General features: G+C 43.6%; 2 protein-coding genes and 1 non-coding gene across 3 annotated transcripts; all 3 read right to left on the bottom strand.

Annotated features, from left to right (window-relative positions):
* Nucleotides 1-315: 315 nt before the first annotated feature.
* On the bottom strand, nucleotides 316-2,972 carry rpl23a (ribosomal protein L23a). The gene is made up of 5 exons (XM_056285097.1): nucleotides 2,924-2,972; nucleotides 1,530-1,710; nucleotides 989-1,165; nucleotides 562-631; nucleotides 316-376 (listed from the first exon to the last, which is right to left on the bottom strand). Exons 1-5 carry the CDS (start codon nucleotides 2,946-2,948, stop codon nucleotides 362-364), a joined length of 468 nt encoding a protein of 155 aa, XP_056141072.1. The 5' UTR covers nucleotides 2,949-2,972; the 3' UTR covers nucleotides 316-361.
* Nucleotides 1,409-1,480, bottom strand: LOC130117380 (small nucleolar RNA Z17). The gene has a single exon (XR_008810661.1). It is a non-coding gene; the product is annotated as a small nucleolar RNA Z17 (small nucleolar RNA).
* A 9,787-nt stretch (nucleotides 2,973-12,759) lies between the features above and the next one.
* ddx52 (DEAD (Asp-Glu-Ala-Asp) box polypeptide 52) lies at nucleotides 12,760-22,531 on the bottom strand. Its single transcript, XM_056285001.1, has 16 exons — nucleotides 22,313-22,531; nucleotides 21,845-22,091; nucleotides 21,303-21,448; nucleotides 20,911-21,096; nucleotides 19,540-19,683; nucleotides 19,252-19,363; nucleotides 18,880-18,952; nucleotides 18,571-18,774; nucleotides 18,352-18,442; nucleotides 17,829-17,951; nucleotides 17,317-17,467; nucleotides 15,028-15,103; nucleotides 14,754-14,825; nucleotides 13,809-14,111; nucleotides 13,511-13,573; nucleotides 12,760-12,902 (listed from the first exon to the last, which is right to left on the bottom strand). Exons 1-15 carry the CDS (start codon nucleotides 22,397-22,399, stop codon nucleotides 13,558-13,560), a joined length of 2,031 nt encoding a protein of 676 aa, XP_056140976.1. The 5' UTR covers nucleotides 22,400-22,531; the 3' UTR covers nucleotides 12,760-12,902; nucleotides 13,511-13,557.
* Nucleotides 22,532-22,893: the final 362 nt, after the last annotated feature.

Below are 22,893 nucleotides of genomic sequence, written 5' to 3'. Positions count from 1 at the left end.
ACTTCCATATCATGATTAATAGCAGCTCTAGATAAATCAAGATATACTTTTGCAAAAAGAAAGAAAGAAAGGATCTGGAATATATATGGATATACAACATTATGGCAAAGTATCAAAATGTTCTTATTTGTTCATTGGGTTGAACAAGTTTACGGCAGCAAGTTCCAAGATCTTGATAATCATTTTACCTTAGTCCCATTCTGGACTCAAACGATAGTTGAGAAACTTGCAGAAACTGAATTAGAAATCATTAATTTGATGTAACTGAACATTCAATGACTTATTAACATATTCAATAAGGACACTGAATCAAACTCAGTTTTTACAAATATTTATTCTTCCACATGCCTCTCCAAACAGTTTAGATGATGCCAATCTGGAAAGGGAAAAAAGGACAAATTAGTAGCATTCATGAGCAGAATGAATTCCCCCACCTCTGTGAGCTCTGGCATCAGTGGTTCCTTTGAATGCAACATAGACATTCAGACAAAATAAAGTTTACATCACTTGCACAGATTCCTTTCATTATAAAAACAAAGCCATAAAATTCTGAGAACGCACCTTATTTGCAACATCGAGTGCATCATAATCTGGTGCAAGACGAACATATGCCTTCTTCTCTCCATCAGGCCTAGCATCAGGCACGCAGAGAAATGTGTAGAAAGGGATACCCAAGTGTAGAGGAAAGGGATAGCAAAGGAGGTAAAAATAAGAGTTAAACATTTACAATGGGCAAAGTGCTGTACAAGTCACTAGTTGGATCATTTTGAACAAAGCCCAAGCAGAAGTGATTCTCTTGGACAGTGAGGATTCAATTCAACAGCTAATGCCAAGGTAAGTTTACAACATCCTTCCAATAACTACTTAGGCCACTCACTTCATTTGTATTCAAGTCAAACCACTGAAAACCAACATTTCAGCGATTAAGTATTTAGTATTATTCAGATCATAAGGGCATCTTCTAGTAGAAGTCAAGACTAGCTTGTACCTGATGAGCGTGTTGACTTTGGCAACATCAATGTCATACAGTTTTTTGACGGCATGTTTGATCTGATGCTTGTTTGCCTTGACATCTACAATGAACACCAGTGTGTTGTTGTCCTCGATCTTCTTCATGGCAGACTCTGTTGTCAGGGGGAACTTGATGATGGCATAGTGATCCAACCTAGGACAGAAAACCTCATTTAGCCAGTTTTCAAAGAAACCATCACTGCATTCTCTACACCCTCAATGGTTATTGTCCATCTACCATTGTCATCAGCAATTTGCTGAACACATGATCTCAAAATCATTACGAGACATCCTAAACTCCATTAAAAGTGATAGTTGCAATCCATTCTTCCAACATTAAGACTAGCTAGCGTCTTTTGTTACTTGCAATTTATATTTCATTACATCACACTGTCTAGGTGCATCAGAAGTTTATGAATTTCGAATCATAGATGTTCATACTTTGATCGCATTTACCATCATTTGCACCAGGTCTGGGCACTGGGAACAGGATGCCAAAGTGCTGCCAATGTACTCACTTGTTCCTACGGGGAGCGCTCTTGCGAGGATACTTGGGTTGCCTGCGGAGTCGCAGAGTTTTGGGGCGACGGAAGGTGGGAGAAGTCCTGATCTTCTTCTTCCTCTGGCTGTGGACTCCTTTAAGCACAGCCTTTTTGGCCTTTAATGCCTTTGACTTGGCCTCAGTCTTGGCAGGGACAGCTAGAACACAAAGCGGTTTATAAGGAAAGAAAACTGATAATTCATGCTAACAAGACTACTTTATTATCTTTAAGTTTTGATTTCCATCTAGTGAAACATCCAAATTAATTTCACACTTGTCCACTGGCCTTTTAACCACTGTTAACAGTGAGGACTTAATTTACAAAGCCATAGCATGTGTTTGAACCAGTTAAGGTTTAAGTTGTTTTTTTTTTACAACCATTGAAGAGATGGTAATCTTGGCAAATGGATAAAAATACATTACTAACTAGTGCAAACTCAATTCTGTACAAGCTTCAAACTGGATTTACAAAGAAATTAGATTCTAACAGAAGCTCCACTACGCAGATCCGGTTCAAATCAGACAGCAAGTGTGTATAGTTTAGCAACATTTTTCAAAGCTACAAACTGATGTATGACAAAGTAAGATAACAACTTGGGCTGAAACATACTGTCATACACTCTTTTATAACAATTACGAAGGAAGGGAAACCAATCCTGATGCTAAGGATGATGCAAACTGAAAACTTCTCATTATCCAAAGGAGTTGAATCAAGTGCAACTGGACTTGATTCAACTCCTTTGGATAACCATGACCTGGATGAATGAGAACATTCACAGACAAAACTTCTCATTATTTTAAGGGCTGAGTTTGTGCTCCACTAACCGAGAACTACATGGTCTCACCACTTACACTATAGCAACATCGAGATTTCATTCGTCTTTACATTAATGACAATATTTGTTTATACGGGGCGTTTACACTTTTAAAGACACACTGAATTGAGTGAAACATGCTCAGAACGACTGACTAGTAACTCTGCGGATTCACGTGTGCCAGGCTGAACAGGGACCATCAGCATTAACAAGGAAAGCAGTTTTTGACAGAGGTGTACTACATATTCCCTGAGTTGGTGCGTTAATCGGATACATGTCGCGGATATCGAGATAAACAAACCGACTCAGAGCTGCTGGTTCAGAGCTCTTTTTTCGGTCAACAACACACGTTGGCGTGCTAGCATTAGCCTAGCTCCGAAACACTGCGGCGTAATGAGGCATGCGTCAGCTCAGAACTGTCTTTATAATGACAATAGTGACATTTAAATATAAGGCCTGGCGGGCCCTCGTCTTGGGTGTGTGTTTAAGACGCATGCAACGCAAACAAACGCTATTCTCTATGTCAAACTGTGAAAATTCCGAGGTTTACACAGACCTTCCTTCTTCACCTTCGGCGCCATGTTGAGAAAGGAAGATTAAACAGGGTTTCCCGAGTCTATTGCACGGGGCGAGATTTCGCCTTAGAAACATCGCGATATCGTCAACAAGCCGCTTCATTTGTCTGACTCGGAATATATACATCTCATGCGATAATGGATTACATATATATATACACTACCGTTCAAAAGTTTGGGATCACCCAAACAATTTTGTGTTTTCCATGAAAAGTCACACTTATTCACCACCATATGTTGTGAAATGAATAGAAAATAGAGTCAAGACATTGACAAGGTTAGAAATAATGATTTGTATTTGAAATAAGATTTTTTTTTACATCAAACTTTGCTTTCGTCAAAGAATCCTCCATTTGCAGCAATTACAGCATTGCAGACCTTTGGCATTCTAGCTGTTAATTTGTTGAGGTAATCTGGAGAAATTGCACCCCACGCTTCCAGAAGCAGCTCCCACAAGTTGGATTGGTTGGATGGGCACTTCTTGCGTACCATACGGTCAAGCTGCTCCCACAACAGCTCAATGGGGTTCAGATCTGGTGACTGCGCTGGCCACTCCATTACCGATAGAATACCAGCTGCCTGCTTCTGCTCTAAATAGTTCTTGCACAATTTGGAGGTGTGTTTAGGGTCATTGTCCTGTTGTAGGATGAAATTGGCTCCAATCAAGCGCTGTCCACTGGGTATGGCATGGCGTTGCAAAATGGAGTGATAGCCTTCCTTATTCAGAATCCCTTTTACCCTGTACAAATCTCCCACCTTACCAGCACCAAAGCAACCCCAGACCATCACATTACCTCCACCATGCTTAACAGATGGCGTCAGGCATTCTTCCAGCATCTTTTCATTTGTTCTGCGTCTCACAAACGTTCTTCTTTGTGATCCAAACACCTCAAACTTGGATTCATCCGTCCACAACACTTTTTTCCAGTCTTCCTCTGTCCAATGTCTGTGTTCTTTTGCCCATCTTAATCTTTTTCTTTTATTGGTCAGTCTCAGATATGGCTTTTTCTTTGCCACTCTGCCCTGAAGCCCAGAATCCCGCAGCCGCCTCTTCACTGTAGATGTTGACACTGGTGTTTTGCGGGTACTATTTAATGAAGATGCCAGTTGGGGACCTGTGAGGCGTCTGTTTCTCAAACTAGAGACTCTAATGTACTTATCTTCTTGCTCAGTTGTGCAACGCGGCCTCCCACTTCTTTTTCTACTCTGGTTAGAGCCTGTTTGTGCTGTCCTCTGAAGGGAGTAGTACACACCGGTGTAGGAAATCTTCAATTTCTTAGCAATTTCTCGCATGGAATAGCCTTCATTTCTAAGAACAAGAATAGACTGTCGAGTTTCAGATGAAAGTTCTCTTTTTCTGGCCATTTTGAGCGTTTAATTGACCCCACAAATGTGATGCTCCAGAAACTCAATCTGCTCAAAGGAAGGTCAGTTTTGTAGCTTCTGTAACGAGCTAAACTGTTTTCAGATGTGTGAACATGATTGCACAAGGGTTTTCTAATCATCAATTAGCCTTCTGAGCCAATGAGCAAACACATTGTACCATTAGAACACTGGAGTGATAGTTGCTTGAAATGGGCCTCTATACACCTATGTAGATATTGCACCAAAAACCAGACATTTGCAGCTAGAATAGTCATTTACCACATTAGCAATGTATAGAGTGTATTTCTTTAAAGTTAAGACTAGTTTAAAGTTATCTTCATTGAAAAGTACAGTGCTTTTCCTTCAAAAATATGGACATTTCAATGTGATCCCAAACTTTTGAACGGTAGTGTATATATCAACACTGATACAGGAAAAGAAGTTTTAAGACATTGCAGTAACTTTAGGGAGCAGCGATAACCTCCGCCAAGGCACTGACACATTGATTAACGCTGGTGTCAGTTCGGTTAGACATGCTATCTAGCTCAAGGTCAGGAGATGTCGCCACAGTCACACGACGAGGGCTGCGCCAGAAGTCAGCTATAGTGACCCAAGGCTTTCAACATCCTCATTTGCATTCGGGATGTAGGTTGGCATGTTCAACAAACAGTGGCAATGTTTCATAATGTGAATGACACAGGCGCAAGACTCGGATATAAGCGCCTGTTCTGTAATTGCAAATAGACCATGACAGTTTATGCAGATCTCAACACTATAGAGGCATGGGACTTGATGCCTGCTGCTATGGTATGGATGAGTGTAGTGTGATAGTTGCCCACGATCTCTAATTAAATTAAAATGAAATAAAAAGATTTTTCTTACCTTAACTTGCTTTGGTGGAATCAATCCTCAGTGGTGAAAGTTGTAGGGCAGCCAAGTGAAATTTGGTTCCTTTGACAATAGTGTAACGTGCATGGATAAGAAGACACGCTGATTTGCGGGTCTGACCCTTTAGTCGAGCGGTTAGCGATGTCTCCTGCGGTGCGGGTGATACGGCTTCGCTTCCCGGCCGCGGCAGTTCTTGTGGTTGCGTTGTCCCCCGAATTCGCTACAATAGGAATTGCTCTGACTTCTACAGAGAAGTTGTGACTGCTGGAATGAGTCTGTGCTGTTGCGGTGGGCAGAGGATAGGAAGAGATGATGGAGAGGACAAGAAGAGATGACGAAGGCTGTCGGCTCTTCGATTCATGCTATATGTGCTTGTTTTCCCGATGCCCTAGTGTTGCGTTTTACAGCATATACGTAGTTGTTTGTATTTATTGAACTTGTGTTACCCAATTCATGCCCTCAGTTTTAGGATGCTTTCTCAAACCCGAGACGCAGTATCCAATAACGTGGAGCATTAGCTGTCAGTTACAATCTGACATGAATTGATAACTCCTTATTAGTGCTAAATAATGAAGTTAGAATGATGAACATTCAATATTGATGGGGGGGGGGTGATTTAGTCCAAGTGTTAGATGCAGGTGTTGTGAGTTTTGAGTACGGTGAGCGTTTGACATATTCTGCTCATTCTCCATACTCTGGCTCTTCCACAGACCGAGACTGAAGGTTACATTTTTAGCTTCAGCTTCAGGGTGTTTTTAGGCTCTTGAGAAGAATAGCTAAAGAAATGCCCTGTGATGGGGCCTGGCGGCCTGTCCAGGGTGTATATATATATATATATATATATATATATATATATATATATATATATATATATATATATATATATATGTATATATTCAATTCAATTCAGAACTTTATTGCAGACTCGGGGTCCATAACAGACAAAGACAAATAGGTAAAAGACAAACCCTAGGCAATACACAGAGTAAACACAATAAAATAACATAAATGGAACAAGTCAGTGTGTTGAAAGAAGGCAGCTATACCAGTGGTCCCACTGCCGGGATTGGTAGCGTGTGGCACTGAATCTTATATCAGTCAAACTCTTGATGATTACATCATCAGAGTCATTGAGCCGGCAAATAAATTTATAGATAAGATTTCTTAGAAGAGCCTGACAGGTACTGACTCCTGCAGCCACAAACGTTTCACTTGCACTACACCATCTAGATCTTTTAAGCAGTATTCTCATGGCATCATTATAAGCCACTCGAAGCCTCTGTACGCTTGCTTTTTATAGTTTGACCACAGGGGGCAGTATAGAGTGTTGTACAATATGCTCTGAACAGAGACGTCTTCACACTAACTGAACACATACCAAACTTGCGCGACAGAGTGTTTGCTTGTGCATACATCATGCGGCATTGCCTATAAATATCATCATCATCTGTCATTTGTTCAGTCATATAGTGCCCAAGATATTTCACCTTATTACATACCACAAGATTATTATCAGACAATTTAAAATCAGGACTTGTTAGATGATTGACCTCTTTGGTTCTGCAGATCATGACAACACTCTTACTAGCATTGTATTTGACATCATGTTCCACACCGTACACACAACCTATATCAAGGAGCTGCTGGAGACCAGCAGTACAGGGACTAAGAATGACAAGGTCATCTGCATACATAATATGGTTCACAAAGGTATTACCAGTCATGCACCCAGTGTTACAGGCTTTCAGCTGCTTGGACAAATCATCAATATATACATTGTAGAGAACTGGAGACAGAATTCCCCCTTGTCTGACACCATTGCTAACCCCAAATGGGGCTGAAACACTATTACCCCATTTCACTTGCGTAGTCTGGTGGGCATACCAATAAGCCAGAATTCCCACAATGTACTTAGGGACCCCTCTATGATTAACACGATCAAAAGCTTTAGAAGCATCAATAAAACACATAAGAACCGATGAGTTTTGGCCTCTGTATTTGTTTACAATTTCCTTTAAGGCATGTATACATAAGTCAGTGCCATGTTTAGCTTTAAAACCAAACTGGTTATCCGTGGAGTTGATAAATGCATGCACTCTATCCAGCAGGATTCTTTCTAGGACTTTTGACAGTATGCTGGCTAGAGCGATAGGCCTGTAGTTCTCTAGGCTGCATACTTTACCAGCTTTGTCCTTAATGACTGGCACTAACAGTACAGACAACATTGAGTCTGGTAACAAGCCATGGACCATAAAGCCAGTAAAACAGCTAGCAAGGAGAGGAGCTAACCTCGGACTGGCATATTTAAGGTGTTCAGCAGTAATATGATCTAAGCCACTTGCCTTGTTAACAGACAGCTTGTTTATAGCTTGGTACACCTCATGTGACATGATCGCCATTGAATCATCACTCTCAATATTGCCCACCTTATACAGATCACTGTGGACACAACGGACCCTTCGCTAAGCCCCGCCCTAGAACAGCCACTGTCCAATCCTACGTTAGTAACCGTTACCAAGCAGGGGAGGCCTGGCAAGCTATCGAGGAAATGCCGAAGCGGTGCGCTTACGGTACCTGCAAATCAGACAGCAGATATCCTAAAAGTTTGGAGGGTGGGGTCGTATTTTTGGGCTTTTCCTAAGCCAAAAACACAAGAGGAAACATGTCGAATGTGGATCAAACAGTGTGGAAGACCTCACTCACAGCTGAATCCATCGAGGATAAACAAAAACACATTTGTTTGCTCCAAGGTAAGCTTGCTAACGTTAGCTAGCCTAGCTAGCTAGGTTAGCTATCTAGTGCTAACAATGCTCGTTACATTTTAGTCCGGTTCCACCAAACCTTATACCCAACTTTGTATGTTATGAGTTATGTTATCATCTCAGTGCCCCAAACTGTCAAATGGATTAGTAATTTAAATATTTAACCCTCTTGAAATGTGCCAAATATGTCATTATGCATTCTGATTTATTTTAAGTTTGTAAGGAAATGGTAAAATGGACTGTATTCATAAAACACTTTACAATTAATACCTCACACGTTTATCCACGTGCGCGCGCACGTGCACACACACACACACACACACACACACACACACACACACACACACACACACTGATGGCAGTGTCAACCAAGCAAGATAACCAGATCATCGGGAGCAGTTAGGGTCCTGCTCAGGGGACACCGAGAATAGAATCAGCAATCCTCCAGTTACCGGACGCTCTGCTCCACCCCCTGAACTACTGCTGCGGAGATCAGCCTCTCTCCAAGACAATGAACCTCTGCAGTAAAGTAGTTATAATCCAGAGGATCCCCTTTGCAGTCAATCGAGTGCAGGATCACGTTTTGATTTTATCAAGTCAACCCTGTTTGGGGTACCTGGCACATTTGGCTGCTCGGAATCGGTTGGGCCCCTGAGGCAGAGACAAGGGAACAAATATAAGGGTTTTATTAATAAAACAAGTCCCTAAACCTATGCTAGTGTGTGGGTGCCTGGACAGAATGAAAATGGGGTGTGTGCTATACTACAGTTGTGTTCAAAATAATAGCAGTGTGTGTGTAAAAAAAAGTGAGTAAAGCTCAAAATCCTTATAATAGCTTTTATTTCCATACACGCAAACGCATTGGGAACCCTGCACATTCTATTCCAAATCAAAACATGAACAAATTTTTTTTTTATCAAATTTGTTATTCCTTTACAGAAAGTGAAGAAAAGGGAATATTAGGCTGTTCAAAAAAACAGCAGCGTCTGCATTTTTCTTTACAAACTCAAAACGTTTACTGTATAAACTGAAAAATGCTTGAAGATTTAGCTTCCCTGTGAATCACTGAACTAATATCTAGTTGTATAACCACTGTTTTTGAGAACGGCTTCACATCTGTGTTGCATGGAGTCGACCAACTTCTGGCACCTGTGAACAGGTATTCCAGCCCAGGACGACTGGACTACATTCCACAATTCCTCTGCATTTCTTGGTTTTGCCTCAGAAACAGCATTTTTGATGTCACCCCACAAGTTCTCTGTTGGATTAAGGTCCGGGGATTGGGCTGGCCACTCCATAACGTTAATCTTGTTGGTCTGGAACCAAGATGCTGCCTGCTTACTGGTGTGTTTGGGGTCATTGTCTTGTTGAAGCACCCATTTCAAGGGCATTTCCTCTTCGGCATAAGGCAACATGACTTCTTCAAGTGTTTTGACGTATTTAAACTGATCCATGATCCCTGCTATGCGATAAATAGGCCCGACACCATAGTATGAGAAACATCCCCATATCATGATGCTTGCGCCACCATGCATCACTGTTTTCACAGTGTACTGGGGCTTGAAGTCAGTGTTTGGGGGTCGTCTGACAAACTGTCTGCGGCCTCTCGACCCAAAGAGAACAATCTTGCTTTCGCCAGTCCACAAAATGTTGCGCCATTTCTCTTTAGGCCAGTCAATGTGTTCTTCGGCAAACTGTAACCTCTTCAGCACGTGTCGTTTTTTCAACAGTGGGCCTTTGTGGGGGCTTCTGGCCGAACGCTTGGCTTCACACAGGCGTCTTCTAATTGTTACAGCACTCACAGGCAACTTGAGACCTTCTCTGATCTCCCTGGAGCTGATCACTGGCTGAGCCTTTGCCATTTTGGCTATTCTTCGATCCATTCGAATGGTCGTTTTCCGTTTTCTTCCACGCCTTTCAGGTTTTGGTTGCCATTTCAAAGCGTTCGAGATCATTTTAGCTGAGCAGCCTATCGTTTTCTGCACCTCTTTGTATGTTTTCCCCTCCCCGATCAACGTTTTAATCAAAGTACGCTGTTCTTCTGAACAATGTCTGGAACGACCCATTTTACTCAGATTGTCAGAGAGAAACGCACCAGAACCAGCATGTACAACATTTGCTGCCTTCGTCCTTAAATAAGCCCCCCCCCCGTTCGACACCCGTTTTTCACAGCTGAATGACCTCCCTGATTGAACTCCACTCTGCTATCACTTTGAACACGCCCCTTCAATTAATGATTCAATTACACAGCATCAGCAGCATGCACGTCATGACTGTTGGGTCTGTTGGTTTTCTATTACTCTACTACACCTACTAGTAAGTTATTTGCCATGTAGAAATATAATTCCTACCCAAAACAGTGCTTGATCTGCTTAGTGACGCTGGACTGCTATTGTTTTGAACACAGCTGTAGGTGGGTGTGTGGAGAGCTAGTGTCTCTAGCGCGTAAAGCTGTAGAGTGGCGCGCAATGTAAACGGAGTGAGCGTTGCAAATGTGCGTGCGAACCTAGCCACACAGGTCCGAATCCGTAGAGCGAGGGGTTGTCCCAGGAAGTCCGGGTCCGAGATCCAGGAAGTCCGGGTCCGAAGTGAGGGGTCCAGGGAGAGAGACGCGGAAGGAGATCGCTGGAGGGAGGGGGCGGAGGAAACGTGATGGTCGCTGGGGACGAGGAGCGAGGGAGACGGAGGGAGCCTGGAGGAGAACCGAGGAGGCAGCAGGGTAGACTGGCACTGACGGGGAAATGGCGCGAGCTAAGAGAAACTGGTTGAGTTCTTGGAAAACGCGAAGAGGCTCTTCAGCAGACTAGACTGACCGCACAGTGGTCCAACGTTCAAGCGTCGGACGTCTCGTCTTCAGCAGCCTGGAGCAGAGCGATGCCCGGATGAGTAACTGGGTCCAGCTGGCCTGATGGAGATTACCAACACCTGCTGCCGAAGGGGACGCCCGGCCCTACCTCAGTGGTGACGTGCTGAGTGGGACTGGGGACGTGACTGTGACTGGCGTGAGTATGGGGGCACAACAAACCCAATCCACGTTAATGACTTCGTTTCAAACCGGGAGGGTGTTAACATCCGTACATTTGAGCCTCCTTTTTTTAAGCAAAACGTCGAGAGAGAAAAAAAATCCTGATGGCTATTTCAAATTGACACCCCGAAGATACAAGGTACTTAATCAATATGATAGAGGTAATCCGATATCCAAACTCCACGAATGGAATAATGACCTGAACCTTAATGTTGGCGGAGTCACCTGGAAAGAAATGTGGGGATTAGCAAAGGACATTTCTGTTTGTAATAGAACTAAAGGATCTCAGTTTAGACTATTATTACACCGCTTACAGACGACCCCACAGCGTAGACACAGAATGGATCACAACAAGTCTGAGCCCCGTATAACGTGTAATACAGAAGCGGGGAGTTAGAGCCACTGTGTCTGGACCAGGCGCGGATCTACGGGGTGGCAAGGGGTGGCAGCTGCCACCTCTGGGACACAGTCTTGCCACCCCATTTATAAATCAGATATGTTTTTAAAGTATATTTTATGTACATGCATGGTGAAGGTCAATGAGACCCGCACCAAACTCATCTCAAACAGAAGTCGCCGATTTAGAATCCCCCTCCCCCTCACAGGGGCGGATCTACGGGGTGGCAGCTGCCACCTCTGGGACACAGTCTTGCCACCCCTTTGCCACCCCAGGAAAAAATCTCTAGAGCCACCACTGGTCTAGACATGTGTATATACTGATGAATACTGGAAGATTATTGTGGATAAACTTGACATAATCTTTGGTGATAAACTTGGGAAAGATCCTGTGTGTGTACTTTTTGGTCTGCCAAGCAAACGGGTTAAAAGCTGCTACCCCACAGCAGGCTGGCGCAAGGTTATATGTGAGCCTATGGAACACTTGACTTGCAGAGCTAAAGTGTAAGGTAAGCGTATTTTATAAGATATGGCCCCCTTTTCTAAACTACACAGGTCCAAGGTTGGCAGCTCCTCTACTAACGGGTTTAACAGACTGCGAGAGACATTTAATATTGTAGCGAATTCGGGGGGGCAGTCCGCGGGAACCGCCACAGCCGGGACGCGAACCCGTATCTCCTGCACCGCAAGCGACGTCAACCAGTCGACTAGAGGGTCCGACCCGTTAGTCAAGGACCAACGTGTCTACTTACCCATGCACGTTACAATACCACGGGCTGACGTGACTATAAACGTTCCGCTTTGGATTTTGTACTCTGATGCGCAGGATTTCTTCTTCTTTCCCTCCTTTTATTGTTGCTGTTGCTCTAAATTCAAACGGTAACCGAGTGTCGGTATGTAGGGGAGGTAGTGTCCCCCCCCCCCGCCCTTTACTTGCTTTCCTTTCCTTTACCTTGAGTTAAGCAGCCTTCTAACCCCCCCCCCCCAAACTAAATCCCACAAACACATGGAGTAACATTTGTTGAGATGGTTGCGATACTGTAGTTTAACACACGAAGATAACGATGCTCTTCGTGTTCGTGTCTGTACTGTAAACTACTAATAAGACACGTGAGCCCCTAGCTAACGAGTCTGACCCTTTAGCCGAGCGGTTAGTGATGTCGCCTTGCGGTGCAGTACATCCCGTATCGAATCCCGCACCGGGCAAGAAAATAACCGGTTACAATACGATAAAACCTGACTTTAGCTTCGCCAGTCTAACAAATGACCTTTTATGGGTTTCTTAATGTTTCCATGGAGACTTTTAGGCGTTGCGTGTTGTCGAAGCAAGCGGTCACCGTTAAAGGTGAACAAATGTGGGACAAAAGCAGAAGCATCGGCATGGTTTTATTATTTTATAAAACAGTTTGTTATTTGAGTAGATAACGGAAGGGGAAATAACCGTCGCACGCGGGTTTCTTCTTCTTCCTCGCCTGTCTTATTGTACAGTCAATTTCCTGTCCACTCCCGCCCCCTTCTGGACACCTGCGCAGCAAGAGGAAATCAATATGAGCACGGCCAGCCAGGGAACACGATTCTTTTTTGTTGTTGTTGCAAATTTGATTTAATTACAATAAATAAATCAAGCAGAAACGGCCCAAAACACGATAAACTCACACGTTGAATCTCAGTGATAATGTGATTTAAGCAGGTGCATTTTTACTGCTTTTAGTGACCACGTCCGTCCAGGTTGATATGAGTCTTATGTACACACTTTCCCTCTCCCAAATTGTATAAAGTTCTTAAAGTTTGCCTTTTTTTTAACTTTCTCTTGTAAGTTTAAAAAAAACTGAACAGAGGAAAATGAAACTGTTATTGTTTTGATATAACTTTTGTAATATATACTGCTGTGAAAAATAAAGAATTAAAAAAAAATGTAACATAAGATTTCCTGAATTACCTTTTTTTTAATGTTTAATGTATGAAAGACTCAAAATGATCACGTTAAGCAGGCTGTTTGAACAGCATTCGTATAGGAAGGATTCCATGACTTTTAATCCATACAAGCAGCAGATTTGTGTGACCTTGGTCATTACAAGTGGTTTCCACTGTACTGAACACCCCCCCCCCGCTCTGCCCCGGAAATCTGCTACCTGCTGTCCAATGTTACGGCCTTGGAAGTATTCTTCCATTGAAATTATCAGCTTGGGACGTTCCTAAATGGGGAGAGAAGAAAAGATTTATACGTGAAGAACTGGTGGCGCCCGAGTTCCTGTGACGTTGCTTCAAGGTTTTCATTGTCATGAGCACAACAAGACACCGTGGAAGTAAGTGTTGCAGGCTATGAAATACTTTGGCCTCAGGCTCCACACACAATGTAGAATAAAATAAAACAGACATTGGTGCATTTTATTTGAGAGAGAGAACGGACAGACATCAGGACTCACGTACTTCTTTAGTTTGGTCCCAGGGGACTTTGTCCCCGTCTTAGATGACGCTTTCTTGCCCTTTCCCATTGACCCTTCTTTCTGCGCTCTCTTTCCTTTCTGGGCTTTCTTCTTCTCCTTTTCGTCTTTCTTCTGCCCCACGGCGTTTTTCGGGGCATTCTCTCCTTTCTGCTGTGACCCCTCTACTCGTTCTGGCCCTTTCTTAGCAGCCTTGGCTCCTAAGGCCTTCTTCCTCATCAAGAACTGAGGTGTGGTAGAAATAGTATTCCTCTTTGGGGGTTTCTTCTGGAGCTTCCTCTTCAACTTACTGAACACAAACAACAGCCCGGTTTTAATATTTGCAATAAAAAGAACCACGGCATGTGTCACTTTACCAAACGCCTTCATCCGCCCAACAGGAAATGTTGCCATTCAGTAAAATAACCCCACGCCATCTGTGGGTTTGTGAAGGACTTTTTTTTGTGGATTTGCCCCCTTTTTCTCCCCAATTGTATCCGGCCAATTACCCCACTCCTCCAAGCTGTCCTGGTCGCTGCTCCACCCTCTCTGCAGATCCGGGAGGGCTGCAGACTACCACATGCCTCCTCTGACACATGTGGAGTTGCCAGTCGCTTCTTTTCACCTGACATTGAGGAGTTTCCCCAGGGGGATATAGCACATGGGAGGATCACACTTATTCCCCCCAGTTCCCCCTCCCCCCCAAACAGGCGCCCCGACCAACCAGAGGAGGTGCTAGTGAAGTGACCAGGATACATACCCACATCCAGCTTCCCACCCGCGGACACAGCCAGTTGTGTCTGTAGGGACGCCCGACCAAGCCGGAGGTAACACGGGGATTTGAACTGGCGATCCCTGTGCTGGTAGGCAACAGAACAGATCGCTACGCTACCCGGAAGCCCTCGTGAAGGGCTTTTGTTGCATCTGTAAAACGCCTTAAAATGTGAATTACCTGCGTGTCTTCTTGAAGCCCATCATGTAGTCGGGTACAGGACAGCCGGCCTGCTTTATCACGTTGGCAATGCTGTGGAGGAAGAATACCGCCACAAGGGGAAGAGGTGGAGGCCAGAGTCAGACATCTGTTTAATCAAGTCTAACATCCAGACAGAAACCAAACAAGAGTGCAATTTATATATATATATATATATATATATATATATATATATATATATATATATATATATATATATATATTCATAAGTTTACAGACTCCAATGCCTATTAACCTGAGTAGCAGTGGCTTGTCATTTTCTGTGAAAAAGGTGATCGCCTTCCCCGTGTGTCCGGCTCTGCCAGTACGCCCTTAAAAACACCATGTATATACACACACACACACACACACACAGAATAAATAAATTAAAAACAAAAAAAGACCAAATGAAAAAACATCTATGGATGCGGCGATACCGGTACTGGTATCGCATACTGGGCTGATACCGGTCTAAAAAGAAGCATCGGTATAAGAGATTATACTCAAGACTTAAATCTGACACCAAAAGCTATGAGTGATGTCATGAATAAAAGCAAAGTGACTTGATTTACTGCACATCTGGCACATGAACACATGTATTAATATAATGGTGGAAAAAAAAATCTAATTCTGTCAGTAAAATTATTTTCCCCATTGAGCCCAAACTAATGGTCCAACTCTGCACCCTTCAGTAAAAGTAATGGATTAGTGCTTGGTATCGGCCGCAATTTATCTGCTTAAACGCACAATTAAAAACACACCCACAGGAATAGTATAAAAATGACAATAAAAGTATTGCTTTTTCTGAAAAAAAAATTACCCATTTTTTTTATGTTTTAAGAAGTTTTTTTTTAATTCAATGTTTTTAATTGCAGATTTTCACAGTATACAAAACACAAATAGTACACTGTATCCAGCCTAATCCCAAGTTCCCTGCCAGCAAGCTGTATTGTGTAAATAAAATAATTTATCAGACTTATGATCCTCTCTACCCACCTACCAAACCTGCACCACTACATTAGTCAGTTGTTTTACACACTTGCCAAAGTAGAAGTCAAACACGCAGCAACAGAACAAGTCAGAAGTTTGTACCTATTATTATCATTACATTTCCCTGCTTCCATTTTTTTCTACAAATGCCGGGAAATGCTGCCAAATTGCCTAGAATCCCAGAACAGACACGTGGAGGGAGTATCGTATCTCCTCTAGCTTGAGATATTGCATAATCTCTTGGATCTGATGAGAGTGCGTAGGAGGGAAATGGTCTTTCCACCTGAACAGTACAAGTTGCTTGGCTAACAAAGTGCAAAAGGCCAGAACATTGCATGTACAAATTACTTAGCTGTACACCCCGTGGTACAACACTAAATAAGGCAGTAAAGGGGGATTGATCCAATGGCCCCTCTAATATTTTAGAGTAGTATTCGAGTATTGAAAATAGACTGCAAAACTGATATGGTGTTGGACATATCCAGAACACATGTAATGGACTTGCAGGGGCTTGCTTGCATCGATCACATAGAGGGTCCAACTCCGGTCTAATTCTAGACAACCTAACCAGAGAAGTCAGTGTACCATCTTGAATTCTAAAACAGCTTTGCTTTGCGTACTCCTAACTGCCTCTACAACCTCTTCCAATGGAGATATCATCCTCTAGCTCAGCATTTCCCAACCCAGTCCTCAAGGAACCCCTATCCTGCAGATTTTCATTGTAACCCTGCCTGTACTTACTCAACCAATCATCTCACAGCACTTAATTATGCAAGGTGTGCAACATCTGACATAATTCATTGCTGATTGGTTGAATAACTAGAAACAGGTATCTATTCAGGGTTGCAAAGAAAATCTGCAGGATAGGGGTTCCTTGAGGACTGGGTTGGGAAACACTGCTCTAGCTCAGCAGCCAGTTCCCGATCTACTCTGGTGATGTAAAAATTGTGAAAAAACTTATTTAAGGCAGATTCATCATCTGGTGGCTCTCAAGTGTAAAGGAAGCAATAGTAGCGATGAAAGCATGGATTTTTTTCAAATGGTTGGTGCGCTTTAAACTTTATTCATCGCTAATGAAATATTTGAAAGCTTCTTCAAAATGAAGCAAAGGGTTAAGTCTCCATGAGCAATAGCCGGGGTCTTCACTGGGAATGCATATACTCAAAGTCAAGGGGCCATGGTCAGAGGTGAAGGAAGGCATCCATTCCCACATGGGAGCTGCTGTTGTGTTTGAATTCAGACTAACATAATAAATTTTGTAGGACCATCAAACTTCTTAAAACAAAAATAAGTAGGTCCATTGGATGTGTGATTCAATTGTGTGTTTAAGCAGTTAAACTTTCATACTGTACCTTTAATTCATACTTGGATTCAGTATTGGCAGTGAAAAAGTGACATCGGTGCATCTCTAATAACACAAACTGGGAAAAGAATAACAGGACCGCTGTCTGGGAGACTGAGAGGAACAGGAGTCGCGTAGATTAACCCTCACTGTGAGGGTTCACTCTTAAAACAAAAATACAGTATTTGAATGGGATGTAGAAGAGGGACTAACCGATCCTGTGGATGTATTCCACAGCACTGGTGGGGAAGTCATAGTTAAGCACCAGATTGACTCCTTTGAAGTCGATTCCTCGGGCAAGCAGAGCCGTGCAGATCAACACCCAGATTTTACCTGAGCGGAAACTGCTCACGACATTGTCTCTCTGGGAAAGAGAAAACAAGATACTCCCTTATGATATTTTAATATGGGCCTGAGTGAGAGTGTGGATATGTATGTAAGTGAGTGAGTGAGTGTGTACTTCTATCTTTGTGGGGGCCAATTTGAGTTTTTACCCGTCAGAATGAGGACAGTTTTGGAAAGTGAGGACATTTTGTTCAGTCCTCACTTCTTTAAGGGTCTACTTTAGGGTTAGGACTTGGGTATGGGGTTGAGGTTAGACATTAAGTTCTGATGGTTGAGAGCTAGGTAATGACTATAGTCAATGAGGGTTCAAACAAAGATAATAGTACAAGAGTGTGTGTGTGTGTGTGTGTGTGTGTGTGTGTGTATGTGTCTACATGTACCTGTTGCTGTGTGCGGTCTGCATGGATGACGTCTACGTTGATGCCTTCATATACCAGCTCGTGATAAAGCTCACGGGCCCGCTCTATGGACTGTACAAACACCAACATGGGAGGCAGGAACCCCTTAAGTTGAAAGACGGAGCGAAGGAGCAGGAGATGGAGAGAACACAAATGTTTAAAAAATCATCTGGTTTTAAGTTCTAGAGAATCAAACTTTTATTGACCTATTTGCACACCGGCACATCTCTGAATGTCTATCTTATGATTTGGTAAATAGTAGCAAACATCAGACTGGTTTATCTACAGTTTTACAGTTCCTGTTCATTGGTTTAACTGTTTCATTCATAAATAAGTACGGCAGCTGATCAAGCCTTGGCTTGGTACTGAACTTGTGTGTGTAATGGAAAGTTGTGAAAACATAACAATCCTGTTCAGAAATAAACAGACCTGAATGTTTTACCAGTGACAGCTTATCCAATGACTCCCTTACAGGCTGAATTAGAAATACTTAAGATTCCCTCACTTTCTGAATGATGTCCCTTATAGCCAGCAGTTTGCCCGTCTCAGTCCCGACAAACAGCAACTCCTGTTCCACTGTTTCCACCGCTGTATTCCTGAGAAAACAGGTTTGCAGTTTTATAAGAAGGTGTGAAACAAGAGAAGGTTGGTATGAATGAAGTCGTGGATATCCACAAGGTCTGATGAAAAGGCAGAGCCGGCGTTCTGTGGCGGAGGCTGGTACCTGTGCCCGATGTTCACCGAGACCAGGTTGTCCAGGTTGAGACGGCACCACTGCTCCACATCTGAGGTACAGGTGGCGCTGAAGAACGCCCGCCGCACTTTTGGACCGGAGCAGGCCAAGAACACGGTCGCGAGCTGCTCTCTGAAGCCGCTCTTGCCGTCCTCAAACAGCTTGTCGGACTCATCCACAACCAACCACTCCACACTGCGAACGCAAAACGTTAGATGGAAAGAAAATAAGAGAAATGTCCGACGCTGGACACGAGTCTGTCCTCGCCTAATTCTGGATGAAAAAACACCGAAATCTTACCTGCTGAGGTCTAACGCAGGAGGATCCTGCTTCAGGAGGAAGATCAGTCTGTTTGGAGTACTGACGAGGATATCTAGATTGCACAAAAAAATGCAGTTGTAGGCTCTCCAGCGGTACATACACAAGTCTCTAATAGAAACCACAACAACAAACAAGCTTAAGGATACTCAAAATATTCAAGTAAAAGATAAAAGAAGTAAAAAGGTGCAGTAACAGATCCCATTGTGGATTTTGTAGTGCAGGAATAGCAAATACAAGTTTAGTTTTACACCGCAGTCCCATTAGTGTTGTGATGACAAGCGTGCATGATGGATCAACACAAACGAGATCACTTTACTTTCTGCCTCCACGGCTTTGATAAACCGGTCTTACCATATTTTTTGTTTGACTCGGGTCCGTATTTCTTCGCTGCAATGGACGCCTTGTCAATGATGTGAACTCTGAAGCCGACTCCATCCGACAGACGCAGAAGCTCTCGATGGGTCTAGAACACAAACGATAACAACGAAAACGCGTGACAAGAGGAACAGACCAGGCTAAAATGATCTGCCTGGAGAGGCCAAATGCACCCATGTGTGAGTCTCACAGTAGAAAGTCCCAGAGGACAACACTGCAGTGTGTGTGTGTGTGTGTGTGTGTGTGTGTGTGTGTGTTCTGTACCTGGCTGGCAAGTTCTCTAGTTGGGGATATGATCACGGCTCTGAAGCCACGGTTAGCAGGCTGGTGAAGGTGGGCCAGCAGCGGGAGGCAGAAGGCCAGAGTCTTCCCTGATCCTGTGGGCGCACAGGCCAGGAGCTCACGACCCTGATTTGAGCGCATTACAAAAAGCAACACTCTTGTCAAAAACCAAAGCAAAAACTTTGTGTATTCATTTGGCACATGCTTCGCAAGACTAGCAGCTAGCAAATAAATTCAAGTGTTAGTAACTGGCATCGTAGTGTACTATATGGCAACCATATCGTACTACTACTATATGAAGTAGTAGTAGAACATTTGCTTCATAATAATCATATCACAATAGTACTCTATGAAGTAGCAGAACATTTGATATACAGTAATCATATAATAGCCAGAAATGCATGTCATGTTGAGTTTTAGTGTAGTTGTGCCACAGACCACCAATAGGGGGTGAACAGGAGAATGACAGTACACAGTAGATGTTCAATGCCCCAAGTCAGAAGGCAAATAATGTCATCAAATGCAAGTAGAAAATGGCTCAATAGTAAACACCAATAGTAATGGTGTTTAAGTAAGTGTAACGTACACGGATAAATAGACTCGCTAGCCCTTGGCTAACGGGTCGGACCCTTTAGTCGACTGGTTAAAGTAGTTGCCCATGGTGCAGGAGACCTGGGTTCGTGTCCTAGCTGTGGCAGTTCCCGGGCTGCAGCCAGGATGCAACCCGGGTCTCCTGCACCACGGGTGACTATGTTAACCACTCGACTAAAAGGTCCGACCAATTAGCTAAGGGCCAGCGAGTCTATTCATACGTGATTGTTACACAAGTGTGGGAATAGTAACAGCCAGTGCCAATTAATATACATAGCATGGCACCAGAAACTACTTCAAGAATCAAGAAAAGACTGAAAGAGGAAAGTTTTTAGGTTTTTCTTAAAGGAATTAAGCAAGTCAGTAGCTCTGATGGAGACCGGGAGTCGGCTCCACCATTTTAGCTCCAGCTGAGAGAAAAGTCTGGACCTTTAGAGTGTCACTTTGGTAGAGGACACAGGAAGTAGATCCTACCAGAGGAAGAACGAAGAGGATGAGCAGGAGCGTACATGTTAATATGGGGTTGCTGGTAAGTTGGTGCAATTTCTTCAGCTATCCAGAACACCAACAGCAAGGTTTTAAACTTTACAGGCAATAAACAGAAGTTGATGTGAAGACACAAAGAGAGGAGTGACATGTGCATCGAGGCTGGATGAAAACAAAGCATGCAACATCATTCTAGATTCTTCTTTACATCATCACACCAACGCTTCGCCAACCACGCTGTTCTAGTTCTAGTTTCTACCTTTGAGTGTAACTCACATGCATCATCAGCGGTATCGCTTGCATCTGTATGGGCGTTGGGGAGCTCAGCCCGCTGTCTCTGAGGTTCTGAAGGACACGTGGGTTCAGACGGTACTCAGACTGCAGCTCCTCAAATGTGCTCACCGGGTCCGGCACGTCACAGCCATGCACGTTTATACGGTGCTGCGCTCTGGTGCGGTTGACCTTTTGGTAATTGAAAGATCAGATCAGCAGAGTGTTAAGTAAAGGCATATTCAACCATTACGGGCAAGAACAGAACAGCTGCGTGTCAGTAACTCCGCAGGTTGACATTTAAACAGATAGAGTCGCATCACTGCCAAACCCGAGACAAAAGCCACATGTAAGTATTTGTGGAAGAATGTGTGTACACATCCTGAATTCATGGGTACCTTTTCACGGTGAAGCTGCTTCAACCTCTTCAAGGAGTTTTTCTCCTTCTCATCCTTCTGTGGGCATTGGACAATTTTGCCCTGAGATGAGGTCCACTGAATTCCATTCTTTTCTGTTTCTTTCTGTGATCCACTGTCTGTTTCAGCTATACCAGAGACAGAGGGCCAGAATGTGGTACGTTTTTTTTTTCAAGTTAGAAACAAAACAAAAACAAACAAGAAACATTTGTGAGCTTAAAAAGTATATAGCATCAGCATTTGAAAGGTTTTTGCTTGGTGCTCTTATCAGTTTCAGTTTAAAAGAAAGATTATAGGATTACACAAGACTGTCACAAAAAAGCTGCACAAATTTGAGTTAGTTACAACAGTTAAGGACTTTTTATACATGTTTCAGCTGGAGCGCTGCCATTAGTTTTCCCAACTGATCATTATCAATTCCTAATGTGAAATTACTTCAACTAGTAAGTCGTTACTTATCAGCCATTGATCGTTAATTAACAGCAAATGAATGACGAGTCTTAATTCCTGCGATGACACGGTACCTTCCACCTCTGCCTGGACGCCATTCTTCTTCTTCTTCCTCTTCTTTGTTTTTACAGGTTCCTCTTTAAGCTGCCGTTTCCGTTTTCCTCCAGCATCAGAATCCACATTTTCTTCCTCATGCTCAATGCCATCCTCCTCTTCCTCAGGCGTAGCGCCGCTCTGAGTTCCACTGTTTTTCCGTGTGCCGAAGTAATCGATCCCAGAAAAAGAGTCTGTGGTCGATCCCGCTCCATGGGTTTTCCCTACCTGTATCACATACACGGGGAGAAATAAAACTATAATTACTATTGAAAGCAAACTAATACTGCCAGGAACGCTCGCTGTGTTTGACCTGGGTTAAGCCAGCATGGCTATTTCTGTTGCCCAGCACGTCCGAGCAGCCGCAGCAGCACGCTTGGACGCGTTTTGTCAGACATTTCAGATGTAGCAGTTGTACAGCAACACGAACAGGTGGATAGAAGCGTTACCTTGAAACGCAGAGCATCTTTACCGAATCTCTTTAGGTCAAATTTGGCCCCGGCTCCGAGCTTTCGGAACAAGTCGAACGCGTCCATGATTTCAGCGTGGGCTACTCCATCCAGACATGACGAGTCGACATCCGCATCATCGACCCGCTCTTCCGCCTGTCGGCGGCGCTGCGCCGGGGAGCGCAGGGGCTCATGGGACTGTTAATGGTCGGGTGGAAATTGTTATAATTTATGTGTTCAAATGTTTGGTTGATGTTAGGATGTGTTATTGTTTGAGAGTTTGACTCGGACTGGGTAGAGGCCTGTTGACTGACTGACTGTAGGACCGCGACTTTGACTGATGAGTCCAGTTGGGACTCGGGGGGGGGGGGGAGGGGGGTCATTGTGTACTAGTTCTGGTCGGTGTGTAAATGAAAGAGTCCTTCCGGTGTCGTGCGCATGAGACACGGGAGCAGCCGGAACTACCGGGATGTCACGCCTACCCAAAACGACCACGGGCGGGACCGCCACGGTTTTTAAACTCTATATTCTTGCGATATTAATGCATTGCATATGTCAGTGTGTCTGTTGAGAAACTAGCT

This window comes from Lampris incognitus, chromosome 8 (assembly GCF_029633865.1).
Source record: "Lampris incognitus isolate fLamInc1 chromosome 8, fLamInc1.hap2, whole genome shotgun sequence".
Lineage (NCBI taxonomy): Eukaryota > Metazoa > Chordata > Actinopteri > Lampriformes > Lampridae > Lampris > Lampris incognitus.
This window is presented reverse-complemented; position numbering and strand designations above follow the sequence as displayed.